The sequence below is a fragment of the Ranitomeya variabilis genome, chromosome 2 (genome assembly GCF_051348905.1).
Source record: "Ranitomeya variabilis isolate aRanVar5 chromosome 2, aRanVar5.hap1, whole genome shotgun sequence".
In the NCBI taxonomy this organism is placed as follows: domain Eukaryota; kingdom Metazoa; phylum Chordata; class Amphibia; order Anura; family Dendrobatidae; genus Ranitomeya; species Ranitomeya variabilis.
The window spans coordinates 36,602,703-36,630,187 of record NC_135233.1 but is presented as its reverse complement, the minus strand read 5'-3'; the positions used below and the strand labels follow the sequence as shown (position 1 = coordinate 36,630,187).

Below are 27,485 nucleotides of genomic sequence, written 5' to 3'. Positions count from 1 at the left end.
AGAGATCGATGACAGCCGTATAACACAGCCAGCACCCATTAGTGCGCTCAGCTCCTGAGCCCATCCCATACATGGGCACATACAACATGCTTGGCTGATGTTAGGAAGGGGTTAAAGTAGCACAACATTTTTGAGGTACTCTGCCGTGATATGCTTGTGTTGGATGCGGCCACCTCGTGAATCTCATTCACAGATGAGTAACATTAGTGTGGTTTTACAAATGTATCCGCACCGGAAATTGATTTCTGTAAAACACTAGTTTGCTTGAGCATTTGATGGACTCTGAAAGGCTACAAAACGTTATTTAGATAGTCCCTGGTAATTATCTATTCTATTTATCATGAACATCTCACCATTTGGATGTTGTGGTTTTAACCAGGAAACATACAAAGATCCAGGAGAATGTGACCGGATGTTCAGTGGTCCGATGCCTTCTGGTAGACTCTCCGCTGTGGAAGCCTCAGCGACATCACTCTCTTTACATCCTCCTCCGGAACAAGCCTAGAAAAGAAAGTTCTAAGCTTTATTGTTGTTCTTCCCACATATATTAACAAATCTGTGAAAGGGAGAAATTCCTTAAACAGAAGATCCTGGAATAAAGCAGAGTATAAAACATCAACATTCTTATTAAGAATACAAGACATTTATTGGAAAAAGTTGAGAAATAAAATGAAGAAAAAGTCCAATATAAAATAGGCTCAAAATAAACAATGTTTTTAATCCACTGTACAAAAATAGGAGTCGGATATTGTACTGTTAAGGCATTATGGTCAACCCAGAGTTTCAGGTCCTATGATGATTGAATGCATGTAGGCTAAAATGTCAGGTTCATGTATGCAAAATACATATCAGTCATCCCCATTACATTAATTTCAATATTAACCAAAAAATAACTTTATCTCTATCTCATGATTTGGTGCCTGTTAGTCCTGTCAAACTGACTTCTACTTTTCCGGTCTAAAAAGGAATAGATACTGTTCACACTGTCTTCAAATCCTTTTCAGCAGATTTGATGGAAATAATTGTTCACCTGTTCCAACACAAACAGCGGGCCTGACTCCCTTCTATTATGGGTGCCTCCCTTTGCCATAGTCCATTCCAGGTTTGTCAGATAGCCCAGAAACTTCCATTGACATGATCACTCTAAGCCTATTATAGTAGCAGAGGCCAGGTGCTTGGGTATTAAGTAGCATTGTTTCAGTTTCTTGAAGTTTTTCAGGAGTTTGTGCCACTTCACTTGGTTCAGCTCCAACCTGGTGTCTATCATCTTCTCAGCTTCTCCTGGCTTCAATTTTACAAGCGATGTTACCAACCTCAGTCCTATTTCATTAGGTGTTGATAACACCAAACTCTCAGCAATATACTAAGTTCTTGTAACTGTTCACACCTGGCCCCTGCAATCAAGAAAGCACATCTCCATCTGGTGTATACTTCATTTAATTCCTGTGATTAATCATTGCCTTACTGGAAGATATAAAAATGTATTTAGATCTCTAATACATTGCTGCTGTTAACCATTGCCTTGCTGGAAGATATAAAAATGTATTTAGATCTCTAATACATTGCTGCTGTTAACCATTGCCTTGCTGGAAGATACTAGAATGGATACTTGTGATTAATTGTTTCACTTTTGGAAGAAAACAGCTTTCTGTACTGCTACGGATCCCTGGCTCTGCTTCATCTGTGCTACCTGTTCTGCTCATTTGTATGTTGTTCTACATATCCTGCTGTCCTGGTTCTTGTTGATCCACGTGTCTTCTATCAAGACTCGCTCACTGCACTGATAGTTCCAGTTTGTGTTGCTCATCCTGACCTACGTCTGAGAGAGACCAGCTCATAAAAAGAATATTCATGGACAGTGATAGAAACTACAACAGAATCTAATGGACCACCTTAAAAGTCAATAAGGTGCTTTTGGCACTGGTGGTATTCATTGTATGACAGATCCGGCACACTGTGGCTTCTGTTATATTGCTGGCTAATTCTGATGCTAGTCGTGCCCTCATTAGATAAAATAACCATTATTCTAGTTTTTTCACATTTACTCAATTTCAAACCATTGCTTCATCAACTGTATCACTGTATCTTCACTCTTAAGGGCTTGTCTAAACTACTATCTGCAGATCAGTTGATCAACGTGGGTCTCCTCTGTAAATCTTAACAATCCGCTGGAATAGCAAGAAAATCCACAGTCAGCCATACATTTCCCTCCCAACAGTGAAGAAAAATCTAGTATTACATTAATGAGTGACCATTTAATACACAAGTCCTAAGCCACCAATAGAAATAGCCGCTCTTACTTAGTGACTCTCCATTTCTCAACATTCGACTCCCTTAAGACATCCAAAATTTGTGTAAAATAGCTTTGGCTTGTAATTTAGTATTTGTCCAATTACTAGTAGTTAAGAACCTTTTATAAAATTTTCTAAGTAATTATTACATTTTCTAACCTTGAAAAAATCCTAAATGTGCATCCGAGAATTTTTTTAAAACTTTTTTTTAAACAATTTACCGTATTTCAAAATTGTTATTGCATTTAACTTTAGAGATTTTGTTAAGATGCTTCCCCTTAACAGCCGATCTTGCTCATTCTTATACATCCCCCCTTGGAAGTTGTCTCACTGAATCAAGACATTACTATGATCTTTAAATGACCCCGCTGCATTGAAATTAATGAATGTACACCAGGAGCCATCCAATATATTTTTAGACACAGACATAAGGTAAAATGCTAGATTGATTCATATTAAATGTTACCTTTGCAATCTCCAGATTAGGCACAAAGGATATGCAGATCATCTTGTGCACTGTATTGAATAATTTTTTCGCCTAATTTTTAATTGCAGGCACCACTTTTTTTTATTTTTTTATTTTTTATTTTTTTACAATTTAATGTTCAAGTAATAATAGAGAATATATTTAGAAAATCCAAGTGCATACGAAGCAGGATAAATGTATGCATGCTATCCACATCAATGTAAATTTATTCATAATCAAGGGCGGAATATTTCATATGGTATTCATCAAAACAAATATCCATATATAGAATTCTAAGTTAAGTAAAAAGTCTGAACAAAATAGGTAAACTTGGGTTTCATTTGTTAAACTGATCAAGAAAGCCTAGTGATAAAAAAAATTGCAAGAAATAATCAAGAAAAATAAGAATACGACATTAAAAATCAAGAACTTTTTGAAACAAAATGTATCACAGCCCCTTAATGCTACTTGATGAGATGCTACAGGTGAGGAGAAATGGCTCTTGAACTTCTCCAACCTCTTTCTCCTCCTGCTGCCAGCCTCTTGCTTGTGAATGACAGGTCATTCTTTTCTCTGACCTGCTGCTCCATCAAAGATCTTGCCCAAAGGTGGTCATTCCTGACCAGCAAGGTCCTGGTTATGGTGCAAGAGCAAGACTATCGATCTATGCATGTGCCTCCCCTGGGGATGACGGCACCTGAGTGAGATCATGGAAACGGGAGACGGTCACAAACAAGAGTGACCTGTCAGTCAGCAAGAGGAGACCGGTAGCAGGAGGAGAAAGAGGCCAGAAAAGCTGGAGAACCGTAAGTGCAGGCCAAGCGACTGTACTTGTGAGCTCATTTGCAGAAACATGCGCCAATAGATTCCTAGAAAATGGAGGCATGGAATTTTACTACAAAGGTATGGACCTTCAACAATATTTCAGATGCTTTACATAGATGATGTTAGCTTAGACTTCCTTTTACTCTAGTGGTGATGCAGAACTTGGCTGGGACAAGTCTTCCAAAGCAGGAGCTTTTCTTTCTCAATGTGTCATCACCCATTTTTCATGACTGTCTTGAGATTTTCAAGGATATCTTTAGATACCTTCGCTATGTTTCTCAAGCAAATAGTGGACTGGGTAAAGAATTATTGTTACTGGAGCCCATGAATGGACACAAGCAGAAGATGGCCTAGATGCAAGGAGGACAATAAATGAGCCCTTTGTAGTGAAATAACTCATCATAATGTACAATTTTACCTGATTTGGAGGTAGATGTGGTCCCCTAATTCCTTGGGCCCCAGGTTGCCCCAATGGCAATGCCCTTGCTGCAGCCGGTCCTGACTACATTCAATCATTAAATTCATTTGTTTCTTTTATTGGCAATACTTACACTTAGTTTTATGAAATATTTCGTTCCTGGCGTTAATCCGTGGATAGTATAATCTAGGAACAGCTCTGTACTGTCATATATAGTTGTCCAGGCACTTGTGTTACTCATGTTCTCAGAAATATGTAACATATATCGCTCAAGTACTCCATTGACTATGTCTGGCTCATCCCATCTAAGAAATCATAAAGTGCATTGTTAGATTAGATTACCATTAGAAGAATATCATAAAAGTATCAAGTAATAGTCTACAGGGTTCTACAAATTCAACACTTGTGATTGTGTCCACCCTTACGTAGATCAAATTTGATGAAGGAATCCAATTTCTCACAACACAAACTCAATGCGCGATGTCCTTTTAGCAAAATTCTTGCCAGGTTTCGATGGACCTCACAACCAGGAGATGACCACATATAGACACTTTTAGCATAAACATCTCCCGTATTGCAAAATAATTTTTGGTTTCAAAGTCGGTCATTTCATGTTACACATTTCAGGATAGATTTAGCCAAGATCAAAGAAAAGTTAGGACATGTCTGTACATTCAAATAAACTCTTGACATTTCCATAGACCTGTTGCAATCATTTTTGGTTGCCAACTGCAACAAATGGAAATCTACTTTTTACATCACGCATTAACCATTCAGAAGATTCCTCAACTGATCCCTTTCGTTTCAGCAGACTTGTATAAATAAGCGATACAAGTAAATATAAGAAACTTCGTAATTTATCTTATCAGAGAAATACGCTTGTTTCTCCACTTATGAGCCAGCTCTTCTCCTTGCTTCTGCCTCCTAAATTCATCATTCACTCTGAACAATACCCCAAAATCTGTCTTAATGTAAGATGGATTCCTGATTCACCGAGGGATCAAATGAAAGTTGTTTATTAAAGTCTCTGGAGAAGGGAAGGGGAAAAGTAGGAGGAACTGTAACATCTCTGCTGGTTACCGATTTGGCCGCACCCTTGTTGCGGGTGATGCTTATGAGCATCTATCCTATATTATTCCTGGGACTTGTGGCTCTATCCAGCCCAAAAGCTACAGTGTTAATCTAGTTAATTTGGGTTTCTATCTGTTGTCAGCACTGGGTCTCGAATGTTCAGGGATATCCCAGTGAACCTAGTCGCTGCCGCTCTCATGCTGCTCCTGTTTCCTCGTACCCATGTGACTTCCTGCCCTAAGGCCCTGAACTGTTGGTCTCTCCTTGAACTAGTTTCTAAAACAACTTCACCAAACTCCATCCAGCTCTAACTGATTAAACTAGGAAGTGTCCCAACTACACTTACTCTTCCCCCTCCCAACTTGGAAATCCCCTTATTTCCTTTACCAGTTCTATCCTAACTTTATCTAATTTACTAATCTACAGTGTCCCCACTGTACTAAACCCTATACTACCCGTTACTACTATTCTCACTAAATCCTATACATATACTGTAATTCCCTAACTCTATCCCTAGTCCCATAGAGATGCATAACTATACATTACCCACACACACATCATCACACAATAAAGCATCTGACACGTAAAATGTACCCGTTTTGCTAGGAAGGGATGCAGGGCATGGCTTGACCCCAACACACCCTTACAATGTCTGTGTGTGCAGTGTATGGGAGTCATCATTTTAGATTTCCCACCAGCTCTGAAACAACTGAAAAATACATATGAAGCTTGCAGATGGGAAAACTGTTGAAAGGTGCAGAAGACAATTCATATAATGGTCAGAAATAGTGTTATTCCTCAAGGACACACACAAGAGCTTATTTTCATGTCACTTAAAAATACAAAAATGCTTAATCTGAAGACTTGGTCAAAGCAAAAACTACATACTGGATAAAGATCCTTGTAGAATCCAAGACCCTGAGCACCGGTGGAGCGACATATTCGGGAGGCAGCTGTGCAGTAATCAAGGTGACTCGGGAACTGTTCGTGCACCCGGCCGCTGTACATGCAGACAACAGAAACTGGTGCACGGTGAAAGGTGCCAATCCTGGAAGACAAATAATATCAGAAGTCATGTCATAATAAGCAAAATAATTACAAAAGTTTCGAAATTATACGCCGTCACCTCTTCACCTTTCAAAGTATTTTATCACAGGTGATCAAAGGCCTGTGGAATTATCGGAAGCTTTGCTACCCTCTTCACAATTGTTATCATCTCTGCCTAGAAGGTTGGTGTACAGTACTGCAGATAAGAGATGTTTGTATTAATGATGATTAGATGTCGAGATACTGCACTTGTTGTGTCAATGAAACAAAATATAAGAGATTAAATTTACCGTAATACAATTAAAGGCGACGGTATGGTTTAAAAACCCCTGATAGATTGGAGAAATCTGAGTTATTAGAGGGGGTCCGCTACTCAGGGCTAGGTCTATGAGTAAAGGTGCTACATGCACTAGAAACGCGTTGGATGTTTTTACACGATGTAAAAATACTCTTATAACTTTACCAATAAAGATGAAAATGTTACATTCTTGGAGCTGGACTCTTTCTCGAAATGTTCCAACTGTTCTTGTCCCCGGCAGTCATTTTACTCCGAGCTCCGGAGAAATTGGGTTACTATACTGAGCTGGATTTTTCTTTCTACTTTCCTCTGTTCAGGAGTCTCATCTTTTGGCTAGAGTGGAGAGTGGTAATAAGGAGTGTTTCTCATTCTGAAGGACCTGTCATGTCCTCCACTACATGGACAAGCTAATGATGGGAACGAGCACTGTGTAATACTTGTACTGTAACCGCAGGACAAAACAGGGAAATTAAAAATTTACTGTCGAGTTTTTCCTACAGAAGTAGGTGAAACCATTTTAACCCCTTTTTGCCAGCTGATGGGATAGTACGTCAGCTGGCAGATCCCCCGCTTTGAGGTGGGCTCCGGCGGTGAGCCCACCTCAAAGCCGCGACATGTCAGCTGTTTTGTACAGCTGACATGTGCGCGCAATGAGCGCGAGCAGAATCGCGATCCGCCCGCGTCCATTAACTAGTTAAATGCCACCGTCAAGCGCTGACAGCGGCATTTAACTAGCGATCCCGGCCGCGCGGCCGGAATTTCTCACACCGCTGACCCCGTCACATGATCGGGGGTCAGCGGTGCATTGCCATAACAACCAGAGGTCTCCTTGAGACCTCTATGGTTGATGATGGCCGATCGCTTTGAGCGCCACCCTGTGGTCGGCGTTCAAAGTACACCTGCATTTCTGCTACATAGAGGTGATCTGTACTTCACCTCTATGTAGCAGAGGCGATCGTGTAGTGCATGCTTCTAGCCTCCTATGGAGGCTATTGAAGCATGCCAAAATTAAAAAAAAAAAGTGTTTAAAAATATTAAAAAAATAAAAAATATATAAAAGTTTAAATCACCCCCCCCTTTCGCCCCAATCAAAATAAACAATAAAAAAAAAAAATCAAACATACACATATTTGGTATCGCCGCATTCAGAATCGCCCGATCTATCAATAAAACAAAGGATTAACCTGACCGCTAAATGGCGTAGCGAGAAAAAAAATCAAAACGCCAAAATTACGTTTCTTTGGTCGCCGTGACATTGCATTAAAATGCAATAACGGGCGATCAAAAGAACGTATGTACACCAAAATTGTATCATTAAAAACGCCAGCTCGGCTCGCAAAAAATAAGCCCTCACCTGACCAAAGATCACGAAAATTGGAGACGCTACGGGTATCGGAAAATCACACAATTTTTTTTTTTTTTTTTTAGCAAACTTTGGAATTTTTTTTCACCACTTAGATAAAAAATAACCTAGACATGTTAGGTGTCTATGAACTCATAATGACCTGGAGAATCATAATGGCAGGTTAGTTTTAGCATTTGGTGAACCTAGCAAAAAAGCCAAACAAAAAACAAGTGTGAGATTGCACTTTTTTTGCAATTTAATCACAATTGGAATTTTTTTCCCGTTTTCTGTTACACGGCATGGTAAAACCAATGGTATCATTCAAAAGTACACCTTGTCCTGAAAAAAATAAGCCCCAACATGGTCATATTGACAGAAAAATAAAAAGTTATGGCTCTGGGAAAGAGGGGAGCGAAAAACGAAAACGAAAAAAGCTCCGGGGGTGAAGGGGTTTTTAAAGAAGCACCCCATCCTCTTAATATATTGCAATAGTCATATTTTATGGCATTGTGTAATTAAAATTACTCATTTTGCCCATCTACTAAGTTAAAGAGGTGGTCCCCTACATTATATAATGCCCCATCTATTTACATCTTTCAACTAAGTATTTTTGTATTTCTGCTGTCATATGTGCCTGTGAGTGGCGCTATCCCTGCTTGCTCAGTCAGTATCACGTGACCTTGCCTGCAGCCGCCACTAACATTCCCTGATGTCAAGCCAACTTCCGGACTTCCTTGATTTATCCAGGCGTGACCCAGTCACACGCACCCACCCTGACTGACTGGGTTGTTGGGATTGTTTCACCACCCATCTGTGACATGTGGTGAAACACCACCCACAGCCCAGTTAATAAGGGGTAATTTATGTGACTGGGTCAAGCCTGGATGAATCCAGGAAATCCGGAAGTTGACGTGATTTCAGTGGCAGCTCCACCTCTCTGCTTGCCAAGGACTTTTGCAGTGATGACTCATGGATTAAAAATTGTCCCCCTGTTTCTACATAGAGCTTAGAAGGATTCAGGTAGTCTGTTTTTACTCACAGAGCTAATGGAAAAGAGAAGAATTATCTGAGTAGAAAGGCAGAATAAGCAATTGTAAGTGCACAGTGCTGTATAACATGATGACTGCCATATATTAAGAGTGTAAAAATGTTGTCAGGAGTGCTTTTTAAATAACTCTATTATTACTATTATTATTTATTATTATTATTATTATTATTATAGCACCATTTATTCCATGGCGCTTTACAAGTGAGGAGGAGTAAACATAATAAAATAATAATAATCAAAAATAATCTTAAACAATACAAGTCACGACTGGTACAGTAGGAGACAGTACCCTGTCTGCGAGGACTCACAATCTTTATAAGTCTAGAGAGTATTTTGCACGATCCTAAAGGCTCCCATACACATTAGGGTAAAGTTGGCCGAGCCTGCCAATATGAGCGAGTTCAGCTGACAGTCTAATGTCAGCTTTCCCCTGATAAATGATGTTGGGGCAGAGAAGAATCCGGCACGTTGAATCTCCAGCATTCGATCCTTATCCTTGAGATAAGCAGAAGCCAAGGAAATCTGGCAATGGCATCCTCCTGGAGAACACAGGAGTGCGTGGCTGGAGATATGGAAAAGATAGCTGTCGGATGGTGTATGCTCCCCGGCTTCATCGGTGCACTGCACTTGCATGGCGAGGCATAAGTGATGTTGCTCTGTCTTCTCTGCGTTTCTGCTGCAAAGTGGGATCGGCACCATTTATGCCTCCTTGGGCACGTAGCGTTTACTGATGAAACTGGGGAGCGTCCATCCGACTTCATTGTGCATGAACACGAAGGACATGTAACAAGAGCTTGACACTCACAAGAGGTGACGATGCCTATGTGATGGATGTCAATTATCTCCTCCTGGACGTGACAACAAGATTCGTGGCAGGACTTGTCTGGAGGAATCAATGCCCCCTTCAGGTGATAATCGTGGTCACTGGTTTTCACACTGCAAGCCAGATTTATGACATGATTTTAAAAATACAGAAATAAGTTTACGACACATAAAAGACCCACTGATAATCCAGGAATTGGCTTATATAAAGTTATGATGGCGGTTTAGGAAGGGTTCGGGAGCTGACCGTTCCCTTTAAGTGGGCCTGAGCTGTAATACCAGACACTAAGAGTGGCACGGTTTTTACGGAAAGAGCAGATGATCATGTTCTAGTTTGTACAACTTTGTATTTCAGCACTGGGCTTGTTCACAAATTTATAGTATTTGTTCTGATCTAAACCAAGACCCAATAATTGAGGCTTCGAGGAGTTAAGTTTTCCCTTTACTGGTAGGAATAAACAGGAAAACATTCGTTTTGTAGATGGAGACGCTCGGCTGGAAAAGTCCAATTATTTACCTCCAGCAAGGGATTACGTGCATGCTATATGCTGAGCGTGTGGCGATAATGAACAATCATTATTTTATTAAAACAATGGCGGGAACAGAGGCAGATTACAGGCATATTACTGACGAAATCCGCACTTTACTATTTAACACCCAAGTAACAAACATAAGCACTAACCTTGAAAAGTTTCCACTAATGCTAATGGAAGGGAAACGAATCCCCAAATGTCCAAAAACTGTCATCAAGCATGAACTATAAAAAATAACGAAGGTGATTGCACCAGAGCAGGAGATACTGGATCCCCATCACTCATGGCCGATCTTACAGTGCCCATAGGGGTCACCCTGTCTCCAAATCCTCACCTTTATGGTGGGTCACTTGCAACTTGCTCTTATCTAGCAGATTGACCTGTGTGCCACTACTTACCGATACTATAGTCATGGTGGTCTATTCAGGATCACAAATAAGATCCTGATGAAGAGACCTAGAGGGCATCACAGATAATAAGGGGCTCTGGTTTAGGAGATCTTACACCAATAATCAACGGGGACCTTCTGGAATACACAGTATCCATGTGCTGAGCACACTCACTATACCTTCTTGTATACATGTTATGCATGTCGTGAGCATGCTCACTGTACCCTCTGGAACACATGGTATCCATGTTGTGAGTATGCTCACTGCAGACGCCATCACCAGTGTGAGCAATGATAAAACTTCATACATGGGGCAGCATGCAGAATCTTCTACTTTATACCCAAGATAGAGATTGGGGGCACTTTGGCAGATATTATTAAGGGGACACTGGAGATAATAATAATATAATAATAATAATTTTTATTTATATAGCGCCAACATAATCCGCAGCACTTTACATTATAGAGGGGACTTGTACAGACAATAGACATTACAGCATAACAATAAACACAGATCAAAACAGATATCAAGAGGAGTGAGGGCCCTGCTCGCAAGCTTACAAACTATGAGGAAAAAAGGGGAGACACGAGAGGTGGATGGTAGCAATTGCTTTCGTTGTTCGGACCAGCCATAGTGTAAGGATCGGGTGTTCATGTAAAGCTGCATGAACCAGTTAACTGCCTAATTATGTAGCAGTACAGACACAGAGGGCTATTAACTGCATAAAGTGTATGAGAACATGAAGCGAGGAACCTGGCTGTGGTTTATGTTTTTTTTTTTTAATGGGCCACACAGGGATAGTTAGGTTAATGCGTTGAGACGGTAGGTCAGTCTGAACAAATGCATTTTTAGGGCACGCTTAAAACTGTGGGGATTGGGGATTAATCGTATTAACCTGGTAGTGCATTCAAAAGAATTGGCGCAGCACGTGAAAAGTCTTGGAGACGGGAGTGGGAGGTTTTGATTATTGAGGATGTTAACCTGAGGTCAATAGCAGTGTGGAGAGCACGGGAAGGGTGGTAGACTGAGACCAGGGAGGAGATGTAGGGTGGTGCTGAGCCATGGAGCGCTTTGTGGATGAGGGTAATAAGTTTGTATTGGATTCTGGAATGGATGGGTAACCAGTATAAAGACTGGCACAAAGTAGAGGCATCGGTGTAACGACTGGTGAGGAATATGATCCTGGCTGCAGTATTCAGGACAGATTGGAGAGGGGAGAGTTTGGTAAGAGCGAGGCCAGTTAGTAGAGAATTACAATAGTCCAGACGAGAATGAATACATGAAACAGTAAGAGTTTTTGCAGTGTCGAAAGTAAGAAAAGGTCGAATTCTCGAAATGTTATTGAGGTGCAGATAACAAGAGTGAGCCAGTGATCGGATGTGGGGGGCGAATGAAAGCTCGGAAGCAAGTATGACCCCAAGGCAGCGGGCATGTTGCTTGGGAGTAATGGTGGAACCACACACGGAGATGGCAATGTCAGATATTGTGAGGGCACTGCAGCTGTTACCACTATGGGGACAAAGTGACAGAATTTTAGGAGGAGCATTTTGGTTTTCATTATCACTGGGATCTGTAGCTATCAGTTATGAGACAGTGTGGTAGATACTACTATGGGGAAACAGTAACTGGTTTCTAGCAAGCACCGCCATTGTTACTGCTGGAGAAAAAAGTAGCTTTCTATTATTTGAGCCACTATAGCTGTCATTTAGAGGTGGCTGTGGCTATGTTTTAAGGGGCAATGCCGTTGTGATTTATAGGACTTTGGCTTTTATTTATGGGGGCACCATTGCTGTGATTTTGGGAGCTGTGGCATTGTGTTGGAGGGCACGACTACAATAATTTAACCCTAGAACGCATGACGTTAAAAATATACATATTAACATATTGGGGGCCTTTTAGGCCCCCATGCACATAATGTAGAAAAACACACTTAAATAACTTTCACAAGTTTATTTCAAAATTGCTCAATAAAATATGAATAGTGGACAAAATTTTAATTATAATTTTTCACAGAAAACACCAAAAAATCTTTTTTTTCCCAAATTTCACACAAAGACATGAAAACAAACAAAAACGCATAGAAATCTATAGCAAACTAGCTACAGCTACATTTTTATTCTAACTTTCTTTTCTATTATATTAGTCTTCCAAACAATTCTGACATGTTATTTTTTCAGAAGAGTGTTCTTTTCAAACAGTTTCCTTACAAGTGGAACAATATCGCTCAGCTTTCCTCTCTGTTTCTTGGACACATGAAACAACGCTTTCGTTTTCTTTCTCCTGGCTCTGGAATAATCTGAAACTGTACGCCACACCGTTTCATTGCTTCTTTAGTTTGCTTTGGCAAGCATTTCAAGTCGCTTCGCTCTATCATGTGAGGCATTACAAGTTCATGACAAAGGTCCTTCAAGAATATGCGTCTCCTGTCCTTCCTCTGTGCATGAAATTCCGGATGAGTTTCTGTATAAATAATGAATTAATTTAGGGCTGCTACATCAAGCATATTTGAAAATAGTACTACAGGCCATCGTTTTGTTTGCCTCTTACACGAATATTCTCCCACCATCTCATCCATTTTGTCTACACCTCCTTTTGTTGTATTGTAATGCAGGATGATTTCTGGTTTCAATTTTTTGTCATTGCTGTCAACACTGCAATCGTGATGCATGGTACTGAGTAAAATTACAGATTTCTCCTTCTTCGCCTTGTAAGATACCAAAGTCGCTTTGTTATTGAATCCAAAGACACTCTCATAAAGTGCTCGCTGACGATTGTGTTTCAGTGCTTCTGGAATTTCTCGTCTGTTTTGCTTTATAGTACCAACAAGTGTAATAGCTTTTGCAAGCAGAAAATTGCCTAGTTCAACATTGGTGAAATAATTGTCCATGGTAATGTTTCTACCTGAATTGAATATTGGAACAGCAAGAGTTTTGACTATTTCAGACCCCAGATCCCACTATTTCAGACCCCAGAAAGCTCATTACTGTGTTCCGAAGGACCTGATGTGATGTCATGGCCTTATCACTCCCTCCAAAAATCACATGACATCCTCACATGTTATTATCCACACCCTGGCCCCTTCACCAGCATTACTGAGTACAAATAAAGTAACTTGAGACACAAACACTACTGAGAACATGATAAAAATAGCAGGGGCCTAAAAGGCCCCCAATTCGTACAGATGTAGTTTTCACCAAACAAGCATTGTTACACCATAATGCCTATGAAAAAAATTATATGAACAACTGGATATTATCAACAACGACATACTTGAGGAATACCTGGAGTTTCAAAATTCTAACTAAAGTAATTTTGCAGATAATAGCAAAAATGTAAGCATGGGGGCCTAAAAGGCCTCCAATATGTGTTCTAGGGTTATTAAGGGGCTCTGTGGCTTTTTGTTATGGGGCACATTTGAAGTCGTTTTCGGGGGCTTTGGGGGCTGATCAGAGTTTGATCAGAATAATCTGACCTTTTTTCTTGGATGAAGAGAAAACAATCGTGTGACCATAATGGTTAATGGGAAATTGTTGCTATTATTTAGAGGGCACCATAGCTGTCACTAAGGGGTCTGACTCTGGCTCTCTGTTATGGTGCTCCATTGTTATCATTTCAAGGTCTCTGACTTTGTTTTGCGGGCACTGTCATTTAGGGATCTCTCCAGATTTTGCTACGGACACTGTCGCTGATATTTAGGGAACTCTGTAGTTTCTTGCTATGGGGTACTGTTGCTGTTATTTAGGGATCTCTAGGATCTTCTGTTATGGGGTACTGTTGTTGTTATTTAGGGATCTCTGTAGCTTCCTGCTATGGTGTAGTGTTGCTGTTATTTAGGGATCTCTATGACCTTCTGTTATGGTGTACTGTTGCTGTTATTTAGGGATCTCTAGTTATGGGGGTACTGTTGCTGTTATTTAGGGATCTCAATGATCTTCTGTTATGGGGTACTGTTGTTGTTATTTAGGGATCTCTAGGATCTTCTGTTATGGGGTACTTTTGTTGTTATTTAGGGATCTCTAGGATCCTCTGTTATGGGGTACTGTTGTTGTTATTTAGGGATCTTAATGATCTTCTGTTATGGTGTACTGTTGCTGTTATTTAGGGATCTCTAGTTATGGGGGTACTGTTGCTGTTATTTAGGGATCTCAATGATCTTCTGTTATGGGGTACTGTTGTTGTTATTTAGGGATCTCTAGGATCTTCTGTTATGGGGTACTTTTGTTGTTATTTAGGGATCTCTAGGATCCTCTGTTATGGGGTACTGTTGTTGTTATTTAGGAATCTTAATGATCTTCTGTTATGGGGTACTGTTGCTGTTATTTAGGGATCTCTGTAGCTTCTTGCCATGGGGGCACTATAGCTGTCTGTTGAGAAGAAATTCATGTTGGTCACTGACAAAGACACTGTGGCAAACACCATTATGGGGGGCTGTGACTGTCAACAGATGGAGGAAGTAGATTATACGGAGCTTATTTTTATGGGTCACTCTGGCTGTGATGATCATTAAGGGTTCACTGACACTGTCAATATGAAATGTAGAAGTAGCAGTAACACCTGAATCCCGTTTCCCGAGTGGCCCAAGTTCTGCAACGTGCCTGTCACATTTATGGAAAAACTGAGCGTCACAAGTATGGGTTTATTGAAGCTGTCAGTATTATGGGATAAGTGGGACTGTAACCGTTATAGATGCAATGAAAGCGCTGCTGTTATGGGTTCACTGTGGCCATCACTATTATGGGGGTTCTGAGTTAATGAGGCCCCACTTATCCCCCCTGACCCAATCCCATCCCCCATGTGTGTGTTGTGTGTGCATTAAAGATCCATTCCTTCCATATAACTGATTTTGTTTTCCTTTTGGAAGATAAAACTATTGTGATAGAAGGGGATTAACAAATCTTCCGACAGGCTGATATAGCTTATCAGATGAGCACAGATGTAGGGGTCATGTCTGACATCATATGCCACTCTATCTATTACTTATCTAGCGATGTTAAATCCTTGTTAAACTCATCAGCCGTAATCACATTTCAGGATTTTTCTGCCAAGCAATTATTAGATAGTAACAAAGTTTAATTTGTGCGAACAGTATAGCAATGTATATACATATATATATATATACCTCTGGAGTAAATGTAATATTCCCTGATGTCTATGGATGCATTATGTAATGTTATATGGTCATTACTAAAACAGGAAAATTTGTGTCCACTTCCTCATGTTCCACTCAGTGCCACTCTTCCAGAAAAGTAGGATAATATGGCTGCAAGAAATAAGTAGGTCTATCTGCTGCGGAGTCGGAGTAGAATTTCCTGAAATTGACAGGTCCCTGTGAAATCGAACAATTTGCCCTTCGACTTGCATGGATCACTTAGGAAAAAAAATGTTTTCCGCCGTTGCACACAATGCTGAAGATTACATCAGTCATCACTTGGTCTAGTTCAGCCATTCAAGGGGGACTGTCCCAGCTGCTATAAGAGATGAGGGCCATCCCAGAAGCATCCATTTTAGGATTTTACAGCTTAGGGACAGGCGGACAGAGCGCACAGCATATTCCAGCTAGTGATAGAAAAATGACTAATGTTATTGTGGTGTACTATTGCAGTGCAGAGAAATATTGGAACTGGGAGTGGTAGTCTCAGTTTATGAAAAACAGGGAGGTGCTGGAGCTGCAGAGTCACTGTGACTGTGATTGATTGATCTGTGATTGATTGATCTGTGATATACCTCAGTAACATCAGTTTTATAACAGCGTTCTTTTTATTATTGTTCACATGCTGCAAATAAGGAGGGCAGTTTAATAACTCTCTGTCCTAATTTTGCTTCTGAAGAAAAAATCCTGAAACCAAGGCTTGCGTGTCCCAGAAAGTGTGCTTCCTGGCTTGTTAGAGAAACAAGCCATAAGTTTGTGTTTTTTTCTTAAAGACAAAAGAAAAATGTTCCCATTTTAGAAATGTAAACTAAACTGTCTATTGCACAAACTGTGAGTGTTGTAATAGTCTAAATATTGCACTAATAGATGCAAACAGCAGTCCCCAAAGAGTTACAAATTTTGGACCGTTTTTTACAATTTAAGTAGCCTACAAAGTTTGACACAGCAATGTGTTTTCCCTTAGCCAGATAAGTTAAGGTCACTTGGACATTACTTAGGCTATGCTTGCATTAAACACCTCAAAAGGGGTTCAATACAGACATTCGAGTGTTATACACCCAATTTCAAGGCAGTTAAAGACTTTGCAGTATTGAGGTTTACAGCTTATCAAAGTTTTAGAGAAAACGTGTCAACACTCATGTCTAATGGATGCCATACCATTTTCCGCAAGAAATGTCACCTAGCAATGCAGCTATATAAGAATGGAGGATTGTCATGCCTCAGGATTCGATCCAGCAGGTTGTCTGCCGGCGTCTCTATCTGCTGATCCATTGGAGATCCCAGTCGCTGTCCAGGTGCTGATTACCCTTTGTCTTTTGTCCACTCCTTTCTTACAGCAGGTGTTTTCCATTTGCTATTTGGCCTATCCCATCACTCTGCAGATAAGTCTTTTTACACCTCACTGCTTCCTTTGTTCCTTGCTGGTGATAGCTTGACGTTAACTCTAACTCTAAGAGTTATTTGTGTGGTTTTGCTTGTGTGTTTTTCCTTATTCCTTCCAATTAGGTGGATCACTCTTATTGTTCCGTTGTTCTCCACTTTTCTGTTTCATGAGTGTTTTTAGTGTGATTGTAGTTTCCTTTCATTCGCCGGTCTGTCTATCTTGTGCTACCCATTTCAAATCTGTCCCATACCTCCCATAATAGGGAAGGGAATAGTTAAGTGTGCATTCAGGAGCATAGTAATGTCAGAGACCCAGGCCTCTCTACCTTCAAGAGTACCCCAGGGCATGGATAGGTAGGATCCCAGCTCCAGGAACAGTTTGAGGCCCCCTCTCCCTTACTTCAGATCAGCATTTCATGGCAGGGATGTGATAAAATAACAATGCCATTTATAATAAACAGGCAATCCCCGCCTATGTTGCCTCGAGACATGTGGACGCAGGGAGTCAAATATATTACCACCTTGCCGTGGTTGATGGTCACACATGAATTTGCCAATTTATGCTCTAAGAACCTTCATTTTTGTAAGTACATCTTTCTGAGTAGTAAAGTTTAGATTTCATGTTTTCAGTGTTTGCATATATCTTGGTTTCTACAGAGTGCTGCTGTGTTTTCTTTTTCTATCTAGATAACTAGCCATCTCACATTCATCTGCTAGAGATGATCAAAACTTTTGAAATTCGAATCCACCAGGTTTGATGAATTGTTCCCCAAATTTTGATTTGCGTTAAATCGATTTGCCACAATTCGCCAGCATTGTTCAGCTTTAAATTATTATTTTTCTTTGTTTTAGAAAAAATATGAAACACTCTAAGGTCTCATAGGACTGTATGGCATATTTTTACATTTCTAAGGAATTGGATTATATAAGGTGCTGTACTGCAGTATGAATCAATTCACAGTCATACTTTCAGTCAGACTTTGCAGCTTCTGCACCTCCCTATCACTTGAATCTATTCTTATTACCATCATCACAGACTCAGAATATCACACCCATTTTCTATGTTTTTGAGCACTTGACCTTTCCATCTCCGTGTGTAATGATAAGCTGTAAACTCTGACCTCCTGTCCATAGCCTGTGAAACCCTAAAATTGCCGCTGCTTTCCCTGCCCTCATCTTTTATAGTGGCTGTGCTAGCCCTACATGATTGACTGTGTTAGACCATGTGATATGATAGCTGCAAGAAACTGTGAGGAAGCCCGTACAACCGAACCAGAAGTCTTTAACCCACTCTCTGGCTGATGAAATGGCGCCGATCTGGGTGTATCGAACTGCAAATTGTTTGAAATCGCCAGGACCTGCGAATTTCATGAAATTTGACTGAAAATCGATTTTGTCATGTCTAATATCTACCTACCTATCAATCTAAATACAATAAAAGGGCAACACTTCAGTTAGATCGAAAAAATGAAAGCGAGTCAGTTTTATTATTATAAAGTTATATTTTTAAATAGACTTTAATAATTGTGACTTTTCTGAAATAACATAAAGTAGCAATCACCAATGGTAAATTAAAGCCCATTGCAAGGAAAAAAAAAAAAACCCTCTTCAATGTCCTCCCTCATTTAGTGTCTGGCATTATGAAGATATTGCACACAGTGTGTTGTCTTCATGGTCGCTGCCTGGGTTATTACGAGTGACACCACCCCTTCGCCATTTGCTTGATTACCTAATTTGCATAAAATCAAGCACAATCTTATATAGACGTTAGAAAAAGTAGATGAGCACTGGCGATTTTAGAAATGGATCCACAGGCGTTTCACCGGGCTGGGAAGGAGGGGTATGAGATATTGTATAGCAGATTATGGACACTCAGATTACTGTATGATGGGCTCTCTTATTGATTTCAGGCTATTGTTGGGAGAACGTTATTGATCTCAATTTCCAGAAAAATGATTTGTTAAAGACGAAAATAATTTTTGTCTTTTTTTATGGCTTTTACATGGAGAAAATTTACCCAATTATACATTTGGAAATTTAAAAAATTAAGAAAATATTTGTGCTGATCTACTTGTTTTCCGGAATTACTATATAGTACTGTATATTATCTGCTTTTCTTGTGTCTATCGTTCATATCTATCCATTTATCTCTTACTAGATGGTGACCCGATTCTAACGCATTGGGTATTCTAGAATATGTATGCGTAGTGTATAGCACAGGCCACGTAGTATATTGCGCAGCCCACGCAGTACATTGCGCAGCCCACGCAGTACATTGCGCAGCCCACGCAGTACATTGCGCAGCCCATGTTGTACATTGCGCAGTCCACGTAGTATATTGCGCAGCCCAAGTAGTATATTGCGCAGCCCACGTTGTATATTGCGCAGCCCACGTTGTACATTGCGCAGCCCACGTTGTATTTTGCGCAGCCCACGTTGTATATTGCGCAGCCCACGTTGTATATTGCGCAGCCCACGTTGTATATTGCGCAGCCCACGTTGTATATTGCGCAGCCCACGCTGTACATTGCGCAGCCCGCGCTGTACATTGCGCAGCCCACGTAGTATATTGTGCAGCCCACATTGTATATTGCGCAGCCCACGTAGTATATTGCACAGCCAACGTTGTATAGTCACGTAGTATATTGCCCAGCCACGTAGTATATAGCACAGCCCACGGAGTATATAGCACAGCCCATGTAGTATATTGCACAGCCCATGTATTATATTTCCCAGCTCATGTAGTATATTGACCAGCCCACGTAGTATATTGCCTAGCCCATGTAGTATATTGCCCAGCCCATGTAGCATATTGCCCAGCCCATGCAGTATATAGCAATGTGGGCATCATATCCCTGTTAAAAAAAAAAGAAATAAAATAAAAAATAGTTATATACTCACCTTCCGGCGAAGCGGTTACCAGCGCTGCTCGTGCGCTCCGGTCCCAAGAGTGCATTGCGGTCTCGCGAGATGATGATGTAGCGGTCTCGCGAGACCGCTACATCATCTCGCGAGATCGCAGCATGGAGCGGTCACCGGAGCGTTGTGAGCAGGAAAGGCCTGTTGTCGATAAAGGGGCCGACGGACAGTGAGTATATATAACGATTTCTTTATTTTTTAAAAATTATTTTTAACATTTGATCATTTTACTATTCATGCTTCATAGGCAGCATCAATAGTAAAAAGTAGGTCACACAGGGTTAATAGCAGCGGTAACGGACTGCATTACACCGCGGCATAACGCGGTCCGTTACCGCTGCCATTAACCCTGTGTGAGGGCTGACTGGAGGGGAGTACGGAGTGGGCACTGACTGTGGGGAGGAAGGAGCGGCCATTTTTCCACCGGACTGTGGCCATCGCTGATTGGTCGTGGCTGTTTTGCCACGACCAATCAGCGACTTAGATTCCATGACAGACAGAGGCCGCGACCAATGAAAATCCGTGACAGACAGACAGACAGACAGAAGGACAGACAGAAAGACGGAAGTGACCCTTAGACAATTATATAGTAGATTTTAAAAAATATGATTTTGTGATACTTTGTCGGGAGTTGTTTCCGCTATATATACCTGGTGTGGCCACCTAGAGGTTGTGATATGAATTACAAGCTTTGAAATTAATGATATATGACTCATGGAGGGGCACAGTGTGTGGAGCAGGCTCAGGAGCTGCGTTTTTGCAGCTGCGGATCCGCAGCAGTTTCCCATGAGTTTACAGTACAATGTAAACCTATGGGAAACAAAATCCACAGTGCACATGCTGCGGAAAAAGCCGCGCGGAAACGCCACGGTTTATTTTCCGCAGCATGTCAATTCTTTGTGCGGATTCCGCTGCGGGTTTCCACCTGGGCCAATAGAAATCTCCAGGTGAAAACCCGCAGAGGAAACCGCAAAAGAAACCGCTATAAAATCCGCAGTGAAAACCGCAGCGGTTTTTTAATGCGGATTTTGCAAATCCGCTGCAGAAAATTCCGCAGCAGAATCCGCAGCGTGTGCACATGGACACAACAGCACTGATTGAAATTAGCTCCAACCTCTGCTGTTAACCCCTTAATGTCTCTCTAAATCTCTGACAGCGGAATTTAGAGTATACGGTCCAGGATGGTGCCTTTGGAATGACCCCTTTAGCTGCCTTGTAGTATTTCTGTGAAGCCTAAACATAAAAAAATGCCTTTTTTGCTCGGTAAACATATTACAAAAAATGAAATAAGAATCAAAAAAAATGTTGCATGTTCACCAAAAGAATAGCTTTAAAAACAATATTTCAGCTTACAAAAATAAGGAAAAAAGATGGTGATGCAGCTGGGATGGTTCTGCTCCAAACAGGTGGAGCGCAGCCCCAGGGCTACCGGTTCAGTTTTGTAAGGGACTGTGACATTGGGGTGCAGGACTGAGGATCCAGGAATAACTAGGGGACACAAGGGTTGCAGTTTCCTTTATCTTTATTTCCAGGTTGCAGGTGCAGTCAGGGGCACAAGTCACAGCTGGTGATGGAGATCCGGGCAGCCTGGAGGCAATTTGGAGCCCACCTAGCCAGGTGGGGTTGGAGGCCTTCCTGCTGCGCTATCCTCTGGGAACTTGGTGCTTTTAGCTCTCCTCAAGTCCCTCTCTTAGTATGACCACTAAGTGAAAGACTTCCTGTATGGCAGGCAGCTTGAGCCTATTCCAGGTGTCACTCCCTCATGGTGACTCCGGGCTCTGGTATGCTGCTGTGCCTTCAGGTGTCAGCTGGGGCCAGGAGACCTGCACTCTCCTGTCCTCCGGATTTGGTTGGGGGGCCTGCAGCTCCCACGCCACCATGGACTCTTATGTCCAATCTTAGGCGCTCAGTCCTGGGGTGAGCTCAGTCGCAGCTCCAATCCCTCAGGTTCTCCTCATTTTTTGCCTCTTCCTCCTTCTCTGTCTGCTCTCTCACACTAACTAACCCCACCTCCAGGTCAGAATTTATAGGGAAGTTCCCCCTAAAAACTGGGTTAGAGCTCCCCGTTCTGGTCTGGAGTCAGGAAAGGTGTTGTATGCTGAAATTACCTGGAAAGGGGACCCCTCTTGCTTCCAGGCATGACATCACCCCCTGCGAGGGAGGCAATGCCACTGTGGCAACCGGACTCTTAGGGTGCCACAGATAGATAGATACAGTATTTATATAGATAGATAAACAGATAAATAGTATATAGGAGATAGATGATAGATATATGATAGATAATAGATAAATAGATTGATAGATAACAGATAATCGATAAATAGAAAAGACAAATAGCAGCACAAACTTGAACAGATTTTGGGTGCAATACTTGCTGAATAATGCGGTTGTCCAACACAAAACATAAATAGAAAAAAAAATCAGGCAGCCATGCTGGATTAAAGTGCACAATTTTTCTTGAACTGGAGTGCTACCTGATTGTTTTCTACTTAGGCTAGGGTCACATTGCGTTTACGGACAGCGTTGCACGGGGAAATTAACGCCGTGCAACGCGTCCGTTAGTGCTACCATTGCCCGCAATGTTAAAGCGCCTTGCTAGCGCGTGTCATTTTTGGCACGCGCTAGCGATATGCCGGTCTTTTGTAGCGCGCCTCGGACGCTGCTTGCGGCGCGCCCGAGGTCCGTTCCCCGCTCTCGCAGATCGGGGATCTGCGCTAGTGGGGACGTTTAACGCGACCCCGAAAAAGACATTGCGTTAGCGCAATCCGCTAGCGCTTAGCGCTAAACGGATTGCCCTAACGCAATGTGACCCTAGCCTTAGATAATAGATAGATAGATAATAGATAGATAAATGATAGATAATAGACAGACAGATAGATTGATAGAAAGATAATAGATAGATACATAGATAGATAGATAGATAGATAGATAGATAGATAGATAGATAGATAGAAGATGGGCATATATTTTATAACTACGGTATATTATTTTCATATTTAAGCACTTTATACTACTTTTATTTGCGCCCTATGATGGGATTACTTTGGAAGAATATAACGGTATTATTTGAGCGCTCTGTTAGTATTATTTAGGCACTGTGATTAGCATTATTTTTGTAACTTTATGAATAAATCTTTGATTGGAATACTAATGATATTTTTGGGGTACTGCACGTAACGTGAAAACTATTTTCTGAGTTTTGAGGTTTTTTTTATATAATTATATCTGTCAATTTGTCATATTTTACCCATCGCCTGTGGGGTATATGAAGTTCTGATCAATTTTTTGCATTTTATCCCATAGCCAAGAACATACGTACACCAGAGGCGCATTGAAAATAAAAATGTCTTTACTAGTGATATGAATCTTAGGGTGAAATCTTGATATTTCGTCTAGTCCTCACATTGGTATTCATGGCAGAGATAGCCAAAGTACAGTGACCTGTAGACGTCGTATTGCCGAGTCAGCGTTTCCAGAAGGCCAGGCAGAAAAAAAAAGAAGCTGTCTGCGCTTGGTTAGAAAACTCTTTTTTTTCCCCATGTCCTTTTCTTCTTAACAGAAGGATGTTCTATGGTGTGTTCATTAGATTAAATAGCAGAGATCAGGGGAAAACGCATTATGTCTATTTCTAGAGAGCCTATTGTATCATTTTCTGCTGTGATGCATTAGTGTAGTGTTAAAATAAAATCTGCTTATTTAAAATCCTTTTAAATAGTGTTGCGACGTTTCCCGCTGTTACAATCTGCTTTAGGATAGCAGTTATCCTTGCTGTGGATTTCAGTTAACCTTGCCACAGACACTAAGCCCGAAGCGATGCAGACTTTAAAGGGTTTTGATTATGAAGCAAAACCCTGTGGTGTCATTACAGTATAAAATCACAGCTGAACAAGCTTGGGATGTCTTGGCCTTCCTCTTTAAATCGACTCATTGTGTGTGTGCCGCGCTAACTTTGCTTCATTTCCAAAAAAAAAATAAAAAAAAAAATGCTTGACGATTTTCAGGCTATTATTGTGCTGTGAACTTACTAAAAAAGATAAGTGGAAATTCCAGCGAAGCATTAAAAAATAAGTCGTCTCCGTAGGATCCGTGTCAGGGGATGCAACGAGACTGCGGGGTGAAGATTGTTGACTGGAGAGACAGGGAGGCCGGATAAAACGTTACCTCTACATTAATGACGCGATGGTGTATAGTGGAAGCCAATACCATTGTCCAATGGCAGAAAGCAAAACCTATGTTGACCATTCTGTGCCGTTTTATAGAAAAGGGTTCATATTGATTTATAAAAAATACCGCTATACAGTGCCTACGTTTTACTATGCAATATCTAAATAATACTACTCTCTGACGTCGCTATACAATGCCCACACGACACCTCCGAACAGTGATAAAAAAAAACTACCATCCGACGTGGAAATAATAGCGCCATATGGGGGTCTAAATTTTACCGTAGATTATTCAAATAATACTACCTTTATAATGACCTTGCAAAACTACTATATATTGCTCAAACAACCAGTTATGCAGTAGTCGAAGGTCCAGACAATAACATCATACAATGCTAAAGAGCAATATGACTGCAGACTTCTGAATCCCGACAGTGTGCGCACCGCACATTGTCAGGATTCTCCAGTGCCGGCAGTGAGAACAAGCACATTAGTGGTCATATTCCGTCATATTCCATCTAAACATGTAAGTAAATCGAGCGAGGTCACGTGTGTCTAGTCAGAATGTAACCGCATGTATCCAAATTACACATTTGGGGTCATGGGACCGCTTGCTGTCGACATCGGATATTCCTGACAGTGTGCAGTGCACACACTGAGAGGATTCAGAAGTCTGCAGTCACTTCTATCTATTATCTATCCATCATCTATCTACTGATATGCAAATGATGAAAAAATGGAAACAAAATTTTCATCTCAATTTATTCAGTATGGAGTATGAGAGCAGAAATCCTCTCACTTATAGCTTTGGCTGTTACCAATGTGATTATCGATGGTTGTCGGAATGCACTTAAGAAAATCATCAAGATCCGCTGCTGGCAGCTCCCTGTGAAATTTCCAACCAATGATGTCCAAGATGTGCAAAATGGGAGACAAGTCTGGAGATGCTGCAGCCATAGTAGTAGGTTTATGCCACGTAGACGGCTCACAGTAGCATAAATAACATATGGCCTGGGATTGTCATGTTGAAAAAGCAGATCCTGGAACAGTTTGAAGAAATGGCCGCACCCCTGCATCTACCACCAAATCAATGTAACACTGAGCAGCTAGCGCACCTGAGATGAAACTAGAGATGTCTTGCACCACACCATGATCCCGGGAGATGGATTGGTGTGACATTCCCTCGTGTCTTTATGGTGTTGCCCACGTCCACCGCGTGCCTAAATATTCAAAGCCCATAAAACCAACAATGCCATTCTCTTACCAAATAATACCGCCATGATTGTCTGATGCGGTCTTGTGATGTGGTCTCTAAGGACATAATATGATAGGGATAGACCAGAACGCCACAGAAGGGTAACGGAGAGTCGTTGGCAAGCGCAGTATTTGGCCATGTGCATTGTGCCCATGAAACGCATCACCCATTACGCTGCCAAAAGTTTTGAAAAGTTTTGGAAAGGGTATTGATTAAGAAATAGCGCTACTGGGCTTTATCCGGTATTGTTGCTCACTTTTATTGAAGTAAATGGGGCTCAAACGCCTCCTATACCATACACAACCCAAGTATAAGAGTAGTGCTAATTTTCAGAAAAAGTAGTCATGATTTTCTTTTTTTTTCAATTTTAAGTATTGATGTCAATAACACTTTTTTGGCCGGCAGTAACCCTATACAGTGTGCGGTGGGCATTCGAGGATTTTTCTGTATGGTCCATGTAGGTGCACGACGTGACACAGACACATTAGCGATCCTAATCCTAACCTGTATCTGATTTTTTGCATTTCCTTCAGATACTAATAATACATAATATGGTCATTTATATTCGCGCATAAATGTTCTCATTCCGTATGTATTCATCTAAAAAGAAAAAAAAAAGTACAACAGGGTTTCTATGGTGACAGAAATCCATTACCATTGAATAAAGAATGAAAAAGTTTGACTTAAAATGTGTGCTATTTATTATAGGAGGAATTCAATGGCCTTCAGAAGGTTTCATAACTGCAGTCATTTTTCAGTGTCACAACTGACCGGCTGCAGCACTAGCTCAAACCCGCGCTGGATGGAAATGAGAGATTTATGCAATATTCTTTTTGCATGTTTTACATAACAAAAAGGTATCGCGGAAAACAATGAGACTGACCGTACCGGGCCTGATTCTTTATTTACCATCTATGATTTTATAGCATAGGCAAAAATGTCCAGCTCTACAGCGAAAATCGGTCCTTGACCTCAGAGCTTGCAGCCTAATCCCTCTAGATTTATTGGGGACATGCCTCCGACTTATCGAAATTGCAAAAGACATTGAGATTCTTTTATCCCATCGTAAAAAAAATAAATACTCCCTATAGTTCGTCAAAAAAGATTTGCAGTCCATACTGGTACTCCGCCGCAGCCGGACCAGAGCACTGCCATCTTCCTCTGCTGGCACTCAAGTTGTGATTGTTGGCTCCTCTGGTGCTTGTAATGCTTCGCGTAATGACATGATGTCGGAGAAGTTCTGAATATGCCAGAAATGCCAGGATTCCAACATTTGAGTGCTGTTGAAGTTTATAGCATCCAGTTTGGCCGCCACAGAGCACCGGCGTGGTCACCAGACCAGGTTCCTATGAAGTGTTTAGGTCTAGTTACTAAACTATTACTGACCAGACAACCTAAAACAAATATAGACCACCTACCGAACCCCTTAACAAATATAGATCACATATTAGATCCCGTAAATAGATAATAATGTTTGTAATCTTCCATCAGTACCAGGCTTCTGCTACTTCATTCTCACTGTAAGCTACTGTCTGACATCCATGGTTGGGATGCATATGCAGGATCGAACTAGAAGAATTAAAAATGACCATTCACCAAATTTTTTCATGTTGAGCTGGACACATAATGTAATAGTGGCGGCAAGGACAAATAAATAAAAAAAATTCTGCTTTGACTCTGTTGTGGAGATCCTAGGAATCAAAGTGTTTGGCCTCTAATGAGTTTAGTGGGTGTTACCAGATATTTTTCACTGGAGGCGTGTTCTTCTTCTCCCTGTAAGAGTTGTCCAATCATAAGAAGGCAGCGACATATACTGCAAAAGAACACGCCCCCACAATAGCCTTGGTTTCTCAGTGTGTGAAAAGCAATGATTCAAGTTGAGCGAATTTTTCAAAATTCCATTCCGATTATGATCGTCAGCAAATATTGTTTTTGAAATATTGGAGGAACACAAGCAAATATCATTGGAGTCAATGGGAGTAGAAATGACAGAATATGTTCGGAACCGATCATCAAACATATATTCGGCACGAATAGGGTAACAACATGGAACGAATATGGCA

The 27,485-nt window shown here is 41.0% G+C and overlaps 1 protein-coding gene across 1 annotated transcript in view; it reads right to left on the bottom strand.

Moving 5' to 3' along the window:
- USH2A (usherin) overlaps positions 1-27,485 on the bottom strand; it is a 930,843-nt gene that overhangs the window by 436,266 nt on the left and 467,092 nt on the right. The window contains exons 32-34 of the mRNA XM_077281431.1: positions 5,960-6,119; positions 4,134-4,305; positions 354-501 (exon numbers count right to left, since the gene is read on the bottom strand). Coding sequence (XP_077137546.1) covers positions 354-501; positions 4,134-4,305; positions 5,960-6,119 — 480 coding nt within the window. The remainder of the gene's footprint in view (positions 1-353; positions 502-4,133; positions 4,306-5,959; positions 6,120-27,485) is intronic.